General features: G+C 39.3%; 1 protein-coding gene across 1 annotated transcript; it reads right to left on the minus strand.

The window, feature by feature from the left end:
• On the minus strand, positions 1 to 10,893 carry adrb3a (adrenoceptor beta 3a). Its single transcript, XM_042488936.1, has 2 exons — positions 9,115 to 10,893; positions 1 to 1,236 (listed from the first exon to the last, which is right to left on the minus strand). Exons 1-2 carry the CDS (start codon positions 10,419 to 10,421, stop codon positions 1,209 to 1,211), a joined length of 1,335 nt encoding a protein of 444 aa, XP_042344870.1. The 5' UTR covers positions 10,422 to 10,893; the 3' UTR covers positions 1 to 1,208.
• Between the last annotated feature and the right edge of the window lie 3,432 nt (positions 10,894 to 14,325).

Genomic DNA, 14,325 nt, shown 5'->3' on the forward strand with positions numbered 1-14,325 from the left:
TGCTTTTTGCCTCTTGTCAATATTTGAGGCTAGGAGAGCATGTTTTACATGAAATCCACATAATGAAGAAGGACTGGCTCTTCTTGACCCACAGTCCTTCAAGATTAAAGCCTGTGTTTTATTTTTAGGTAAAACTTTAATTATTGGTAATGTTTCCTTTTTCAAAGCAAATTTTTATTACTGTTATAGCTCAATGCACTTACTACCATTTTTCATAAAAAATAGCCTATAAAAACAAAATGATGGGTCATTTTTGGCATTTTTTGACAGTGGATCAGTTTGAAATATTGCAGGGAGTGAGGAGTAGCCACAGTGAGCTGTTAGATGGAGAGCTGCAGGCGACAGGCTGCACACCTCCAAATTAGCGAGGACCAGCTATTCTCCCTGTGCCCTGCTGTCTGCAGACTCGCGCTGTGTGCAGCGCGACATCAGATCACAGATTCTCACAGAATGATGGAAAAAGACCAATTATTGCCTTACCTTGTTTTAATTAAAACGACAGTAGTTTGTTTTGTTGCCCCGAGGCCTCTGCGACCCATAGTGTTAAACCGCAGTTAATACCACCAGGACCTACAGGTGTCACCAAATTAACCAGGAAATCTTGGAGATCGCCACTTAAAGATAGATGAGGAAACTTAAGCAAGATAATTATTGTGTGGATACAAAGTCCAGACTCAAGACAAAAAGATTAAGACTGAAAACAGACACAGGAGCAGAATATTTGAATGCACAGCCCTTTGGTTCAGCTCATACTACACTGACAAGTTTGAGTTTGTGCAATGACAGTAAAGACAGTCCTGCCAGAATCATGACCTTTTATTAAGTTAGACAACTTTTGTACTTTGCTACAGATTCAGTGTATTACAAATACACTCGATAACTTACCAGGTAATATACTGTACAACATTAGTTCACGCTGTCATTTTAGAAACCACAGGCCACATTCTGTGTCCAAAGGTTAACTGGAACACATTTAAAGGTTGCACTTCTGTCCATGGAGACAGTCACCGTAATCCCGTCCAAACAAAACCAGCTGTTTCTCCACAGTCAGACCAGTCCTCTGTTTGGGTTTAGCTCAGTTCAGCTACCTTTATCAGCCAGTGGTGGTACTTCAACTTGTCCTCGTTGCTGTTTGGTTCTAGTCTTCAAAGTACTCACAGTAGTAGCCGGGGAACATTGTTTGCCTCAGTAGCTCGACATTTTACAGTTCATCCGTCCTTTTCCTCCAATCTGGAGCTGAAAATAGATAAAAGACATGATGAGTGAATGTCACATGTGATTTACTCGTATCTAGTGTATTTTAAAAGTAGTGGATATAGATGAAGTGTGGTTATTGGTCTATACAATATTCTAAACATTTAGAAGTTAAGATGAATTGGAGAAATAGGATGACAAAGTAATTTCTTCACTTTTTAAAACTCTATAGTTTTCCATTAAATTCTTAATGGCTGTGATATTTTCTTAGCCTTGTCGATTTGTATAACTGACAACCACTTGATAACAAGGTCAGCCAGCTGTCTGGAAAAAACTCATCATTGCTGTGATGTGCAGCCATGTGAGATGTGACTCTACAAACAAATGAGCTTTTTCTGCGTACTTCAATATGACTTGTTGGCCTGCGCTGTTCACACCCTGTATTCCAGTTCCGATCAGATAAGAAACCTCCATCACAACAACAAAGGTTTGCTGTCTTACTAGTTATATCACTTTTATTTCTTTTTTTATTGCTAATTAAAAAAAGTTATTTCAAGGGTTGCCCTCTTCCTTTCATGCTTTGTGAAACTCTACCTTTTTTTTCTCCAACAAGACAGGAATTCTGATGCTATCTCCTCCACTGTACATGTCTCCACAGGAAGACATAAACTACCTAAAACTGTGAGATTCACAGAAGTGAACAAATACAGGGAAGGAAAATCTATAGAAAATAGTTAACAGCATGGCTGCATCGGAATTGCCATTGTTTTATGAAAAGTAATTAAAGTAATAGTAAAGGAGTTAAGCTCGTCAAAGTTGAGGAAAGTCCATCCATCGTCTGTGACTTTTTTCTGTCTTTAAAGGAATAGTTTGCCCATAAATGATCATTTTTCATTTGTATATCAATTGCTCACCCAGTGTTACCTTAAATTTGTGAAGAATTTTTTTTCTGCGTACTTTTGCATGAATATCAATGTAATGGAGCAGAGGTTGAATGCATGCGCCTACCCAGGCATGCTACTTGTTTTCACATGAGACTGTTTATGCAGAGGTGCTATAAGGTTTAAGTAAAAATACATGTGTTTGGGAAGCACTGAGCACACAACTGGATAATTAAGACTTTGATTGTACTGCACGAGTTGTGTGAGAGTTTGTATATGTATGGTTTGATATAGTTTTCTGCTCATGACTGAAATTCATCACGAATTTTCCCCGTTTTTCAGGTTCTTTGGTCACTGTGGAAGCATGCGAGAAAAACAACATTTCTTCAGGAATTCAACATAACACGGTGAGTAACTGATGCATGTTTCATAATTTTGGGGATGAAGTGTTCCTATCAATCTGCCCGTCAAAGAGTGGTTGCAGTAGCATATTTGAATTAATTCTATAGGAACACCTCTCTAGTGCGATAAAATTCAATTGCACCACAAACTATAGTCTCCAGAGGGACATAAAGTAAATTTGTCATTAAATGCATTAGTTTCAGCTAGATGTACCTAATAAACTGGTACTGAGTGAAGAACCACTGACAAGATTAAGCAACAGATAACTTTTTTAGTCTTCTGCCATTATTAGACAGGATAGCTTTAGAGTGAGAGGGGGGAGAGAGAGGGAATGACATGTAGTAAAGGGCAGTGGGTGCAAGGACTGTATGTGGGTTGCCCACTCTACTAGTTTCGCTACTGCCCATGGAGGATATTTTAATGAAACAGTTAATAAAGTGCCAGCCCAATATTACCCTCAACCTCATTTTGAACAAATACATACCCTGAATGACCTTTAAGAACAGCTAGCTGCAATAACCAGTTAAAGGTCACCAGAAGTTTAACCAACCAGTGAGCCCAAAATCCAGATGATATTAACTGGTCATACAGACAAACACATGAAAAGCAGATACTTAAAGTTCCATGCATTATTATGTAGATTTTAGATCAAATTGTATAGCTCTATCTCAAAATGCAAGCTCATTTTAAAAGACTGTCACTGTGTCAGAGTTAGTCAGAGTATTAGATGATCGTTTTTAGGATTGTAAATACCATCAACAGCAAAAGTAAAGGCTAATTCTAAATTCACTCTTTAATTGGAACAAGCTTTGTCCGCTTGCCATCGGCAGAATCCTTGCAGGTAAATACACGAACATACATTTCTTGTGGGTTGTAAGTGATGATTGAGAGGGATTACTTATGAATCTATAATTTTTTGTTTGTTTGCTTTAGAATATTCCTGCTCTGTATAAATTTAAATGTTAAATTGTTATATAAAGAATGACTGTAATACACTGTCTTGATACAGCGTTGATTCTAGCTGCTGTTGTGGGTATACAGCTGAAAAAAAAATTGTGTTTGCTCAGCTCCCGGATGCCTCCATTTAAAGACCGCGATGCAGTGTGATTGTTTCTGATATCAGTCAGGCTTGAAAGGGAGTGCTGGAGGTTTCCCACAGGTCACTGCCACCATGTTTTGCTTTATCCTGCTCCTTGTTTCATGCTCTCTTAGGCCTGATCTGACTCTAGGTTAACTAGATGCACATTATGGAAGCCGGTGTATGAGGTTGGGTCGGCATTGTTAGTGCACTCAGAATTACAGGGTTCGCAGCACAGGAATAAAAGCATTAATGTGCATCGCCTCCTCCTAAAACCCCATCAAAACATCAGGATGCCCTAATTTGCAGTGACTGATATTCTCTCTGCTGTGCCTTAACGTATTACACCAGCATTATGGCCACTTTGAGATCACACAGAGCTTTAACCTGCTGCACATTAACAGCTCGATGCAGTAAAAAGCTTGTCAGTCACAGGCTCTGCAGCAAATGTCTGTCTCCAGTCCAAATTTAACACATGACTCGCCCTACACAGTACATGATACATTAGAAATAACTATCCAGATTTACTGCATGCTATATTTTCACACATAGTGCGATAACAAATATTCACTAACACAGCATTGGGCACTCTGGGAGGACTCGGCAATCTTGTGTGGGAAATACAAGTATATATCTACATATTTAGCCAGCTAATGATGCAATTTGTCCCAGTAACACAGTCATTTATAAACCTGAAATGCTAGAATTATATACAAAACATCCTTTCAGATGTGTTCTCATGAATATGTTCGAAATATTTACACAATCATTTGGAATAATGAGCCACTTTTAGTGACTTTATTGAGTCAGTATTTATACTGGAAATGACATTCTCCATCTCAGTCACTCTGTGCTTTGTCTAATGCCGGATGATTCATGCTTTTTTCTTCATCTTTTTTTTTAGCTCACCATATGTTAAAGTCCACAAGCTAATAATATGAATGTGTATCCAAACATGCACCATTTTTATTTATTTTTCTGTCATGAGAACAGTCCATAAAATCTGTTCTCAACAGTGGGTCAGTGAAAGTAACTACATTGCTGTCCCAAATACCAGTTTTGGGCTTCGAGGCTTCAGTGAGAGATATCTGTGATTAACTGATGCTTGAGCCACTTTGTTAGCATGCAGGTTGCAAATACATTAGTTAACAGGGGCATAGCACCAGATTCTGGGCCCTATGCATAAGCAGTCTCTGTGGGCCCTCCACCCTTCCTCTCTTTCTCTTTTTCTCCTTTCTTTCTTTTTTTCTTTTCTTTTTTTGGAGCCCCAATCTCCCTCTCTTTGGAAAGACATAACAATGGTTGCTCCAGCAGCATAAGCAATCACTTACTCAGCTTTAGCTACGTTAAAGCCTCTTTTACAGCAGGGAGTCCGGCTGGGTTCATTTTGCACACATTAGAACAGTTATTTTATATTTCCACTGTGACAAGTTGTGGACGGTACCAATAAAACCGTCCCCATTTTTTGCCACCCTTCTTTTGGGGTACCTAGCACATTGATCCGTGGCTGGTGTTGAAGCCTTTTTAACTGCTGTTCATATTGTGAAGTTTTTCATACATAAGTAAACTATAACTTTAAATTAAAGGGATGATTGCAGCCTCTAGCAGGAGCTTTAGGCTGAGAAAAAATACTAATATTGACTAAACCATTTAACACCTTTTAAGGGGTAAGAGGAGCCTCGAAGAGCTTCCACATTTTTTTTGTTCAGAGTTCAGTCTTACAACAAATTTGTTTCAGACAATTTAAATTTAGTTAGGACACAGATACGCCAAAGGATATATATATATATATATATATATATATATATATATATATATATATATAAAACAATTCAAAACAAAACTTGATTTGTCAAGCTTGTTGTAGATTTGTAATATGCCAGCTTCTTTTGGCGTATCTGGCACTTTACTTTCGGGGGTCATCTTAGTCAATTTTGAAACTATTCAAGATGCTTGAATTTTTTGACATCTTGCTAGCAAATCTGTAGGGCTGTTGGTTAAACAGTCCTAATTTCAGTAAGATTAGACTGCTGGTTATTAATGTTATATGAGAGTGAGCCAAGTCACAAAACGATCAGAGTTTAAATGTTATTGTTCTAATGTTGATGCATAATGAATGATGTTGGATTTCTTAATTTATTGGCTATTTTGGATTTATGAGGCATTCAAATACTGATTTGGACGTTGATTACTGAGGCAGCAATGGCAGCTTATTAGTGTTAAGGTCAGCCCTGATAGTTTTTTTTTCATAACATGGAGGGCATTTTAATGTGCATTTGGTGGCCATGCAAGGTGTCTTTCATTCTTTAGAGCTGATTTTCTCACCAACAAGTCAATAAGTCGTTTCCTCATGTGCATCTCTTGATACTTTAATTTTGATGCACTGACACATCTTGAGCACACGTTTCCCGCAGAGTATGAGCTGTGATAATGATTCTGTGTGCCTGCGTGGCGCAAGTAAGTCTGCAGGAATATTAGTCCTGTGTTTATGCTCTAAACCAGTCTAGACTCTTCATTTCTGCTCCACATTCACAACTCAGTTTAGTCTACAACCTAGTTGGCTGCTGTTTGAAATAATATATTCCCCTTTGTTAGCTTAATTTTAGTGCTTTCAATCATGGATAAACTGTGCTAACAAAGTCCCTCTGCTCTTAAAACACTGTGGTGCCTTTTAAATACATGAAGATTTTCTCTTAAATACCTCCAATACACATATTAAGACTAATGCAGTAGCTGCCTTTCTCACTTCAGAGCACTATGATTGACCAAAACAAAGCAAGAGACAGCTTGATAAATTAATGCTGTGGAGAAAAAAAGTTACGGGCATTAGCCTCCACTTCAACTTTGATGACCAAAACACAGAGATAGCTGGATTAGAGATGCTGTTACACAGAGAATCTGTGAAAAATTGAACTTGTCATATCACATGGTGCATACGTGACAGAAGCTGAAGGCTGCTGTGGGTGTTGATAAGAGCAACAGTGATATGCCTGCATGTATTTCTATGAAAACAAAGTAACTGGTGATAATGGCCATTCTCTGCAGTGCTGCCACTCCTACCTAGTAACCATTCATTTCAGTGGTTGTGCCTCGCTTTTTATCAGACCTGTGATACATCAGCTCCTGGCTTAACCAAACCTGCTGTTCCATGTTGTCTCAGGATTTAAAGGAAATATGCAGCTCCATCACTCTTTTGTGTTGGAAGTTAAATAGATATAGAAGGTTGTCAGGGATGACTGAGGCCCAGTGTGGGCAGTCTGAAGCAATAACTAACCACTTCAGCCCCCCAGACTGTACCTGGAACTGTTTGTCGTATTCATTCGTCAAACCTGTCTTCAAGCCGCAGCCCCTGCCAGAGTCATTCTCAAGCGGCTGGTCTCACTTATGTTTGTAATCCTGCTCAAAGCGCAGGGTGAGTCCACTGAGCCTTCCCCTTGGGGTGATTTACTACAGATCACACCAGGCTCCTTTTAAGGAAGACTTTTATACGCTCCTAAATGTCTCCTGTTTTACACTCCCATTGATTATGTGTCTAAAATTCCGCTGAGACGATGTCATGTAAAGAGAAGAGAAATATGACATATAGTGAGAAGTAAATACTTAAAATGAAACAACCCACTCTAATAAAGCATGGTTACTTGTGGGGATTCACGTAACAAAGCGACGGCTGCAGTACAGGAGATGTGCCACTTTTCAAATAAAATTGAATTATGAGTTGTGAATTGGAAATTTATGCTCTGAAACTGAGCTACTTATTTTATATTTGTTCAAACATTACTGGAATTAAATGGATAGATTTAATCTTAATTTCAAACACTTTTAAATTTACAGTGTGTATGATATTGGAAATGAGCTACAATTTAAGTTTGTGACATTAAAATCGCATCAAAAACCTTCAATTGTGACACATGTTGGAAACGTCAGCCAAACATGGTGATTAATTATTCCTTTTTACGAGATTTTACATTTTGTACATTCATGCTTTGTTAAGTAACGTATATTCTTTGCCTCGTTTGAATTTTAAAACTGTACTGCTATAATAATATCTGAAATTTAAAGCTTTCTGGGAATTCAATTTTGAATCTCTTAAAACATCTGAATTTTGATAACCAGGCATTCAAAAACGTCATTGAATTGTATTCAGTTTTGAGATTTTATATTTACTCAATTCAATTTCAGAGCACACTATTCAGTAATAAATAATATGCAAATGGCATTATTCTTAGACCATAGATAGTCAGCATTTACTTAATAGATTACTTTCTTAAAATTGTTTCCAGATCTTTCTAGAGTTATGATGTAACTCATTACAACATATCCGCTTGTATTCGGTGACAGGCCCGCTGTCATCTTGTAGTGGTGTATTCAACCAGCCTGGTTGAACCTGTGTTAATGAGGGTGTTCTCATTGGCTGTCAGACTTGTAAACAGCTCTCTAGTTATAGGGGAAGTCTTGTGCATAAGTGATAAAGATTTATCTGCTGCAGTGGGTGTTGGGCAGGGCACTCTGAGGCCCACTGACAGGCAGAGAGCCTCACTATTATTTGGAAATGTCCTCAAATGACAAATCACCCTGTACTTCTATACAGAGCCTCTTTACAGTCATCTTTGTCATTATGGGATTGTTTTTAGGCAATGAAATGATAAAAAGGATCTACATTTTACAGTTTGAAGGTTTCTATAAAATGTAAATGAGATAATACTGTTAACTGTTATTAACTAGTGTGCCAACAATATACCCACCCCAAACACAGTACAAACAATATTTTGCTATTGACATCGGCTGGATTCAAATATTGAATGCAGGTAACGCAGTAACTGATACAGCTACAGTCCTTCAACATTTGTTGATTCATGCAAAATCAAATGATTGAGTTTCACTTTTGATTTTGTAATGTTAGTAACACCCCGCAGCTATTTTATTCTCAGACAGTACCACATTGATGAATAAGAGCACATCCAAAGATGGATTTTATCGCTGTCATTTGATAGAGCTTTGTTATCTGCAAAAGGACGTACAAAAACAGCAAGTAGTGAAAATTGTTTGACTCTCCGTGACATCGATTCTACGTTGTTCAAAAGCTCACGTCACATGATATAACACAGATTTAACAGTCACTGTTGATGAAAAAAAAAGAGAAAGGACAAAGGTGAAAAGGAAACCAGTGGCCGTGGTCACTTACTCCCTGATGCACCTCGCTGTAGAGTTTAGATCAAAAGTTCATGAGTTGCTTTCAAAAAAGATGAAGTTAGATTAAATTATGTAATAATAGGTCATGCATTTTAATTAATTGTCTAATTAATTTAAAAAATCTAAAAAGTTAAAACACTGAGATGACTTAACTGTAGATTATTAAATATTTCCCGTAGTTCAATCATGGATGTCCAACATTAGCTGTCAAAATGATTCCTTTCATTGTCTTTAAAGTCAGATTTTACAGTTTGTACTTGAGGAGGTGGGAGTTTTGATGTGATTGTTGAAAGGGGGCATTTTTCAAACATTCATCATACTTTAAAAAGGATTGTGTGAGTAAAACAAGATGAAGACAAGGGAACTTACAATTTGGGTTCTGGTTCTGATAATTCGCTGAACTGCGTGTTGCCGTTAGACTGCAGAGGACCGAGGGAAGCCTCCTCACTTTTAATGCTTCCCTGAGTACTCGCCACTCTCTCGTTGCCCTCAGTCCTACTGCTGGGAGACTTGTGGAAAGAGCCGGCTGTGCCTGACTCAGCCTGCCACAGAAAGCAGGAGCAGCGCGTCCGCAACTCTTTATAGAAAGCATTGAGCCGCGGGGTGTACAGCCACGGACAGCCAAGGAGGTTCTTGAAAGCAGTACGAAACTCCGGACTCCTGCAGTAGATGATAGGATTGAGGCCGGAGTTGATGTAACCCAGCCAGTTTAACAGTCGGAAGATCCTCTCTGAGGGAATGTCTCTTTCAAATGCATTTATGATGTTGGCCACAAAGAATGGCAGCCAGCACACAGTAAAGGTCCCCATGATGATTCCCAAAGTCTTGATCGCCTTGTGCTCTTTGACGAGCATCAGCCGGGAAGGCCTGCGCTTGGCACTCTTTCTCCGCGCTACACTGCTGGAACCTGCACACGACGTCGGCAGGATATTGTTGATGTGGAGGCCAACTTGTAACTGTGCTGTTTGACACTCATTCTGGAAACGCATGCGATTCTTATCTATAAGCTGGACCTGCCGTGTGGCTATTAGAAAGACTTTTGCATACACAAATATCATTATGAGCAGTGGAATGTAAAAAGACACTATAGAGGATATAATGGCGAAGGCCCTGTTTGTCACAAAGTCGCAGCATGTAGGGGTTTCATAGCACTCCCTCGCTGCTGGGTCGTCATTATCACGCCAATACCCCTTCATGATTGGCACAAAGGAAATTAAAGCGGACACAACCCACACTAAACAAACTATTACCCTGGCGCGCCACTTATTAAGTAGCATATTGTATCGGAGCGGCCTCGTTATGGCTATATACCGGTCCACTGCGATGACGCAGAGCGTCTCAATGCTCGCCGTCACACACAGGACGTCCACAGAAGTCCAGAACTCACAGAATGTGTCACTGAGCTGCCAGTTACCTGTCACTACAATAGTGGCCCCCAGAGGCACCACGAGGACCCCCATGATGAGGTCCGCACAAGACAGGGACATAATGAAAATGTTTGTGGTGGTCTGTAGCTGTGACGTGCGAGCCACAGCGATGATGACGAGCAGGTTTCCCAACACTATCGTCAGTATGATGATGACCAGTATGATGAGGCTCCAGGGTCCCAGAGCAGCGTGATAGGGCTCTGTTCTGTTAAGCACATAGGATGCTGAAGTGCTCAGGTTGCCATCCATTATTCACAGTCAGCTGGTTACCAAAGTTAGTTAGTTACCAAAACTGAAGAATCTGCACTTCTTACAAGCATCATAAATTTTCTCAATAAATAAAAAAATATGATTTGCTTTGCAGTCACATTTTACACCTTTGACGTCTTGTTTGTATTCAAAAGGTTGTGGTGGCTTCCCATGTTTCCCAAGACTTGATTGTTGATGGCAGTTCGTCTGGTGTGGGCAACGACAGCATGTTCTCCCAAAAAGATGTATCCAAACTGTCCTCAGGGCTGAAGCAATATTAGCTCACAGAGTTCCAGCATTTTCACCAATCCAGGAAACATTAGTGAAAAAAAGTTTTCGAGAAGAAAATCCGGCCGAGTCCATTTAGATACGTCCAGTGGGATTAGAGTAGTTTGCAGTGTTTTCCATTAAATCTTGCATGAGCCACAATGCCACAGTTGGACTGCTGGAGATCAAGCAATAGTGACGCTGTTGCAGGAACCACCAGAGTGCACCAGAGTGGCTGCCCACTCTTTCTTTTGCTCTCTCTCTCTCTCTCTCTCTCTCTCTCTCCCTCTCTCTCTCTTTCTCTCTCTTTACCAAGATTGTATTGGCTCTAATCACACCCCGGCTGAAGGCAGAGGGGAGGAGTTGAAAAGTGTGCCGAAGCCATACAGGGATCAGTACCCTAACAGAGCCACACACACATTCAGAGACTCACACACACATACACACACACACACACACACACACACACACAAAATGACACACATTTACAACTATAGGCAGTGAGTTAATCCTGCGTTAGAGCGTATAATGTGTGTCAAAATTGAAAAATTATCTTTGTGGCACATGTTGTTTTCTTGTAAGTTTCAAAGTATGTGATGACTGTCAGCTCTTTACTCTTGAATGTCGCTGATGCTGTGTTGAGTGTAGCAGCTGCACTAAGCTTGTTAACCCATTAAGTGTATCTGTCACCTGACTGTGTCAACAATATGACAGGCTTTTCCACTGCTGGCTTCTGTTCTGATTGTCAAATGATGCTGGAGTATGTCAAGCACACACTTCAAGGCTCAACAACATGTTTTGTCATTCATTTGAGTATGGGCTTTGCAGTAAACATGAAGGTTTTGGACTGTCTTGGCAAGTTTCGCTGTTTGTGATTATAGCTCATTATCTACACTGTAATACACCAACTCTAAAGGTTTATTTGTTATCCAGTTTGTGGTCAACTTTGCAGACCACAAGGCACGAGGCAATCCCGACTGTAGAGAACAGGAAATAAGTGCCCTCTCTTTGACTCAAAGCTGTAAAAGAAAATAATAGATGGCTATCTCGCTGTTACTCAAGTCGGTGCGCTGAAGAAGAACAATCAGGCAAATGCCTTCCATGCGATTCACTTCAGATATCCAGTGCACCGCTGCGGCGCTGAGCTCTCTTGTCACCGAGCAGTTCCTTCTTTGGTCTGATCAGCTGTACGACTGCAGCTGTGATTGCTCTGGTTTTATTCCCACATTGCATTTTATTTCTGCTTAATGAGAAGAGGGAATACTTTTCATACCTCTTTACTGAACATACCTTTCATGATGATTTTTGCCCTGAGTATTCCAATAATTTGAAATTAACCATATAAAATTGAAAGGTGATAAGTCAACAGCAGTGGTATGTTCACAACCGCTGCCCCAAATAAACTTCTTTTTTTCAGGTTAAACCCGTTCAACATACAATAGTGAATGCCAAAGTTTCAAAGATTTTGCCAAAATATTAATGCTACTTTATCACAGCAGAGGCTTTGAGCATCACTGAGTTGTAATGCTAAATAAACACATGGCATCAGTCATATTATGTACTCTTTTACAAAGCAGCTAAGCTACACTTTATTGCTGAGAGTTAGAAAGGGTCAGTATCTCTTTCTTATCTGTCCGTTTAATATTAAACTACAGCCAAAGGATGTTTAGCTTAGCCTACAATAAAGAGATGGGGAAACAGCTAGCCCGGCTCTGTTGGAGGGCAACACAGTCAAACTACCAGCCTGTCTAATGCCAGTAAAATCTGTGTTTTTGTATGGATAAACAAATAAGACACAACGTGTTCATTTGTGAATTTTAGTGGTGTGGATCGGTGGATTTCTTACCTAAAGACACAGCAGTCTGTATGCCAAGATAACCTGCTGCTGGCTCCAGTTTCCTGTGAAAACACAGTGACATGTTTTTTTTTGTGATTTGCACTTTAGATATAGCATCAATTTAGGGTAATAAATGTATTTCAACAGACACTGGACATACTACCCATTTCTTTAAGTCATTGAACTTGAGTTTTGATATCTGCAATTAGCAGAAAGCTGTCTGCATTTGTATTTATTTGTTACCAATAAATGTCAGTGCTAAAACAAATAGCCTTTAGAGAGATCTAATAGATGTTTAATCTAATTACACTGTGGCATGCTTTTCTTTGCCATCACATGTCTTTCATCCCATTTGGTCACCCTTAAGTTTATATTTGAAAAGGATTTTTTTTTTGTCTGGGTCACTTTGTCACTCATCAGACAGGAAGTTGTGGAATTGTGAGTGCATTCACAAAAGGGAAAAGCGGGCAAAAGCAAAACACTGGCGCCTTTTTAAACTTGAGGCCCCATCTGACTGCATTTCTGTAGATGAAGGTCACTGTTGTGGAGCTGACAGCTTGATAGATGCTCATTTGTCTTTGCGTGAGAAGATGCCATTGGTGGACCTGGACCTGGTCCTTGTGTAGTCAAGCAAGGCAGCTGGCACAGGAGGAGTTGTTGATAGTGAAATCAGCCATGACAGCTTTTCTCAACATTACAGAACAGGTCCTGTCATGGTAATATTACAATGTTTTGCATGCAGTCATTCATATTAATAATAGTAGCACATTAACTTTTAACACTTTTTAAAAGAGATGGTAACAAATGCTTTACAGACCATATAAGCAGATCAATCCGTGCAGCTCGATTTATATGTTCTAAAACATAACTGTGCGTAAATATATACATACAAACACACAAAAAGGCACATACATTATATATACACACATGCTTTGTAGATACGCTTCACCACATATGCAAATAAACATGGACGCACAACACTGGAACTTTGTCAAATGCCATCCGAAAAAAATGCGTTTTTAAATGTTTTTAAAAAGTGGATACAGATGTCGATAATCGTATCTCTACAAGAAGTCCATTCCACAGTTTTGGGAGCCCTGACAGCGAAATTATGATGCCTCTGTTCACAAAATTAGACCTGGGAACAGCAAGAAGCAGCTGACTAGCTGATTATAAAACCATTTTCAGGCTCATAGGGTATTAAGAGATACATCATGTATTCTGCTGGCCAGGCCAAGTTGTGCTTAAAAAGTGAGTAATAACATTTTTTAAATTGATTCTAAAATGTATAGGAAACCAGAGTGATGTGATGCGAAGACAGGTATGGTATAGTCCCTTGTGGTCTGAACCTGTTGTAGCCATGAATGTTGCTCCTAACTGAGGTCTAGAAAAATAAAAGCATGTATCACCTTCTCCGACTGCTGGAGGACAGAAAAAAAAAATTATAGAGAAAAACTTGAATGACTGCTTTGACCTGCTTTTCAAAAGCAGGTTTGGACCCAAATGTGACTTCCAAATTTCTGGCAGTGTGTACAGCATAGAGAGCTTAAAAAAAAACAAAACAAAAAACAGCTGGCTTTGAGCACTTCAGTCTTGTAGTGTGGACGGATCAGTAAAACCTCTGTTTTGTTATCGTTGAGCTCAGGTAGGTCCGTGTCCAATCTTTAATTTTATTTTGGCTGTGATGCTGGGAAATAAAGCTATTGGGGTCATTGTGGTATATATATTTTTAATTTGTAACCAAGTATACAAACTAAAAATATTTTTATATGGCTCTTATCCCAGCACTTTAAAAAAAAT

Source organism: Plectropomus leopardus, chromosome 6 (genome assembly GCF_008729295.1).
Source record: "Plectropomus leopardus isolate mb chromosome 6, YSFRI_Pleo_2.0, whole genome shotgun sequence".
Lineage (NCBI taxonomy): Eukaryota > Metazoa > Chordata > Actinopteri > Perciformes > Serranidae > Plectropomus > Plectropomus leopardus.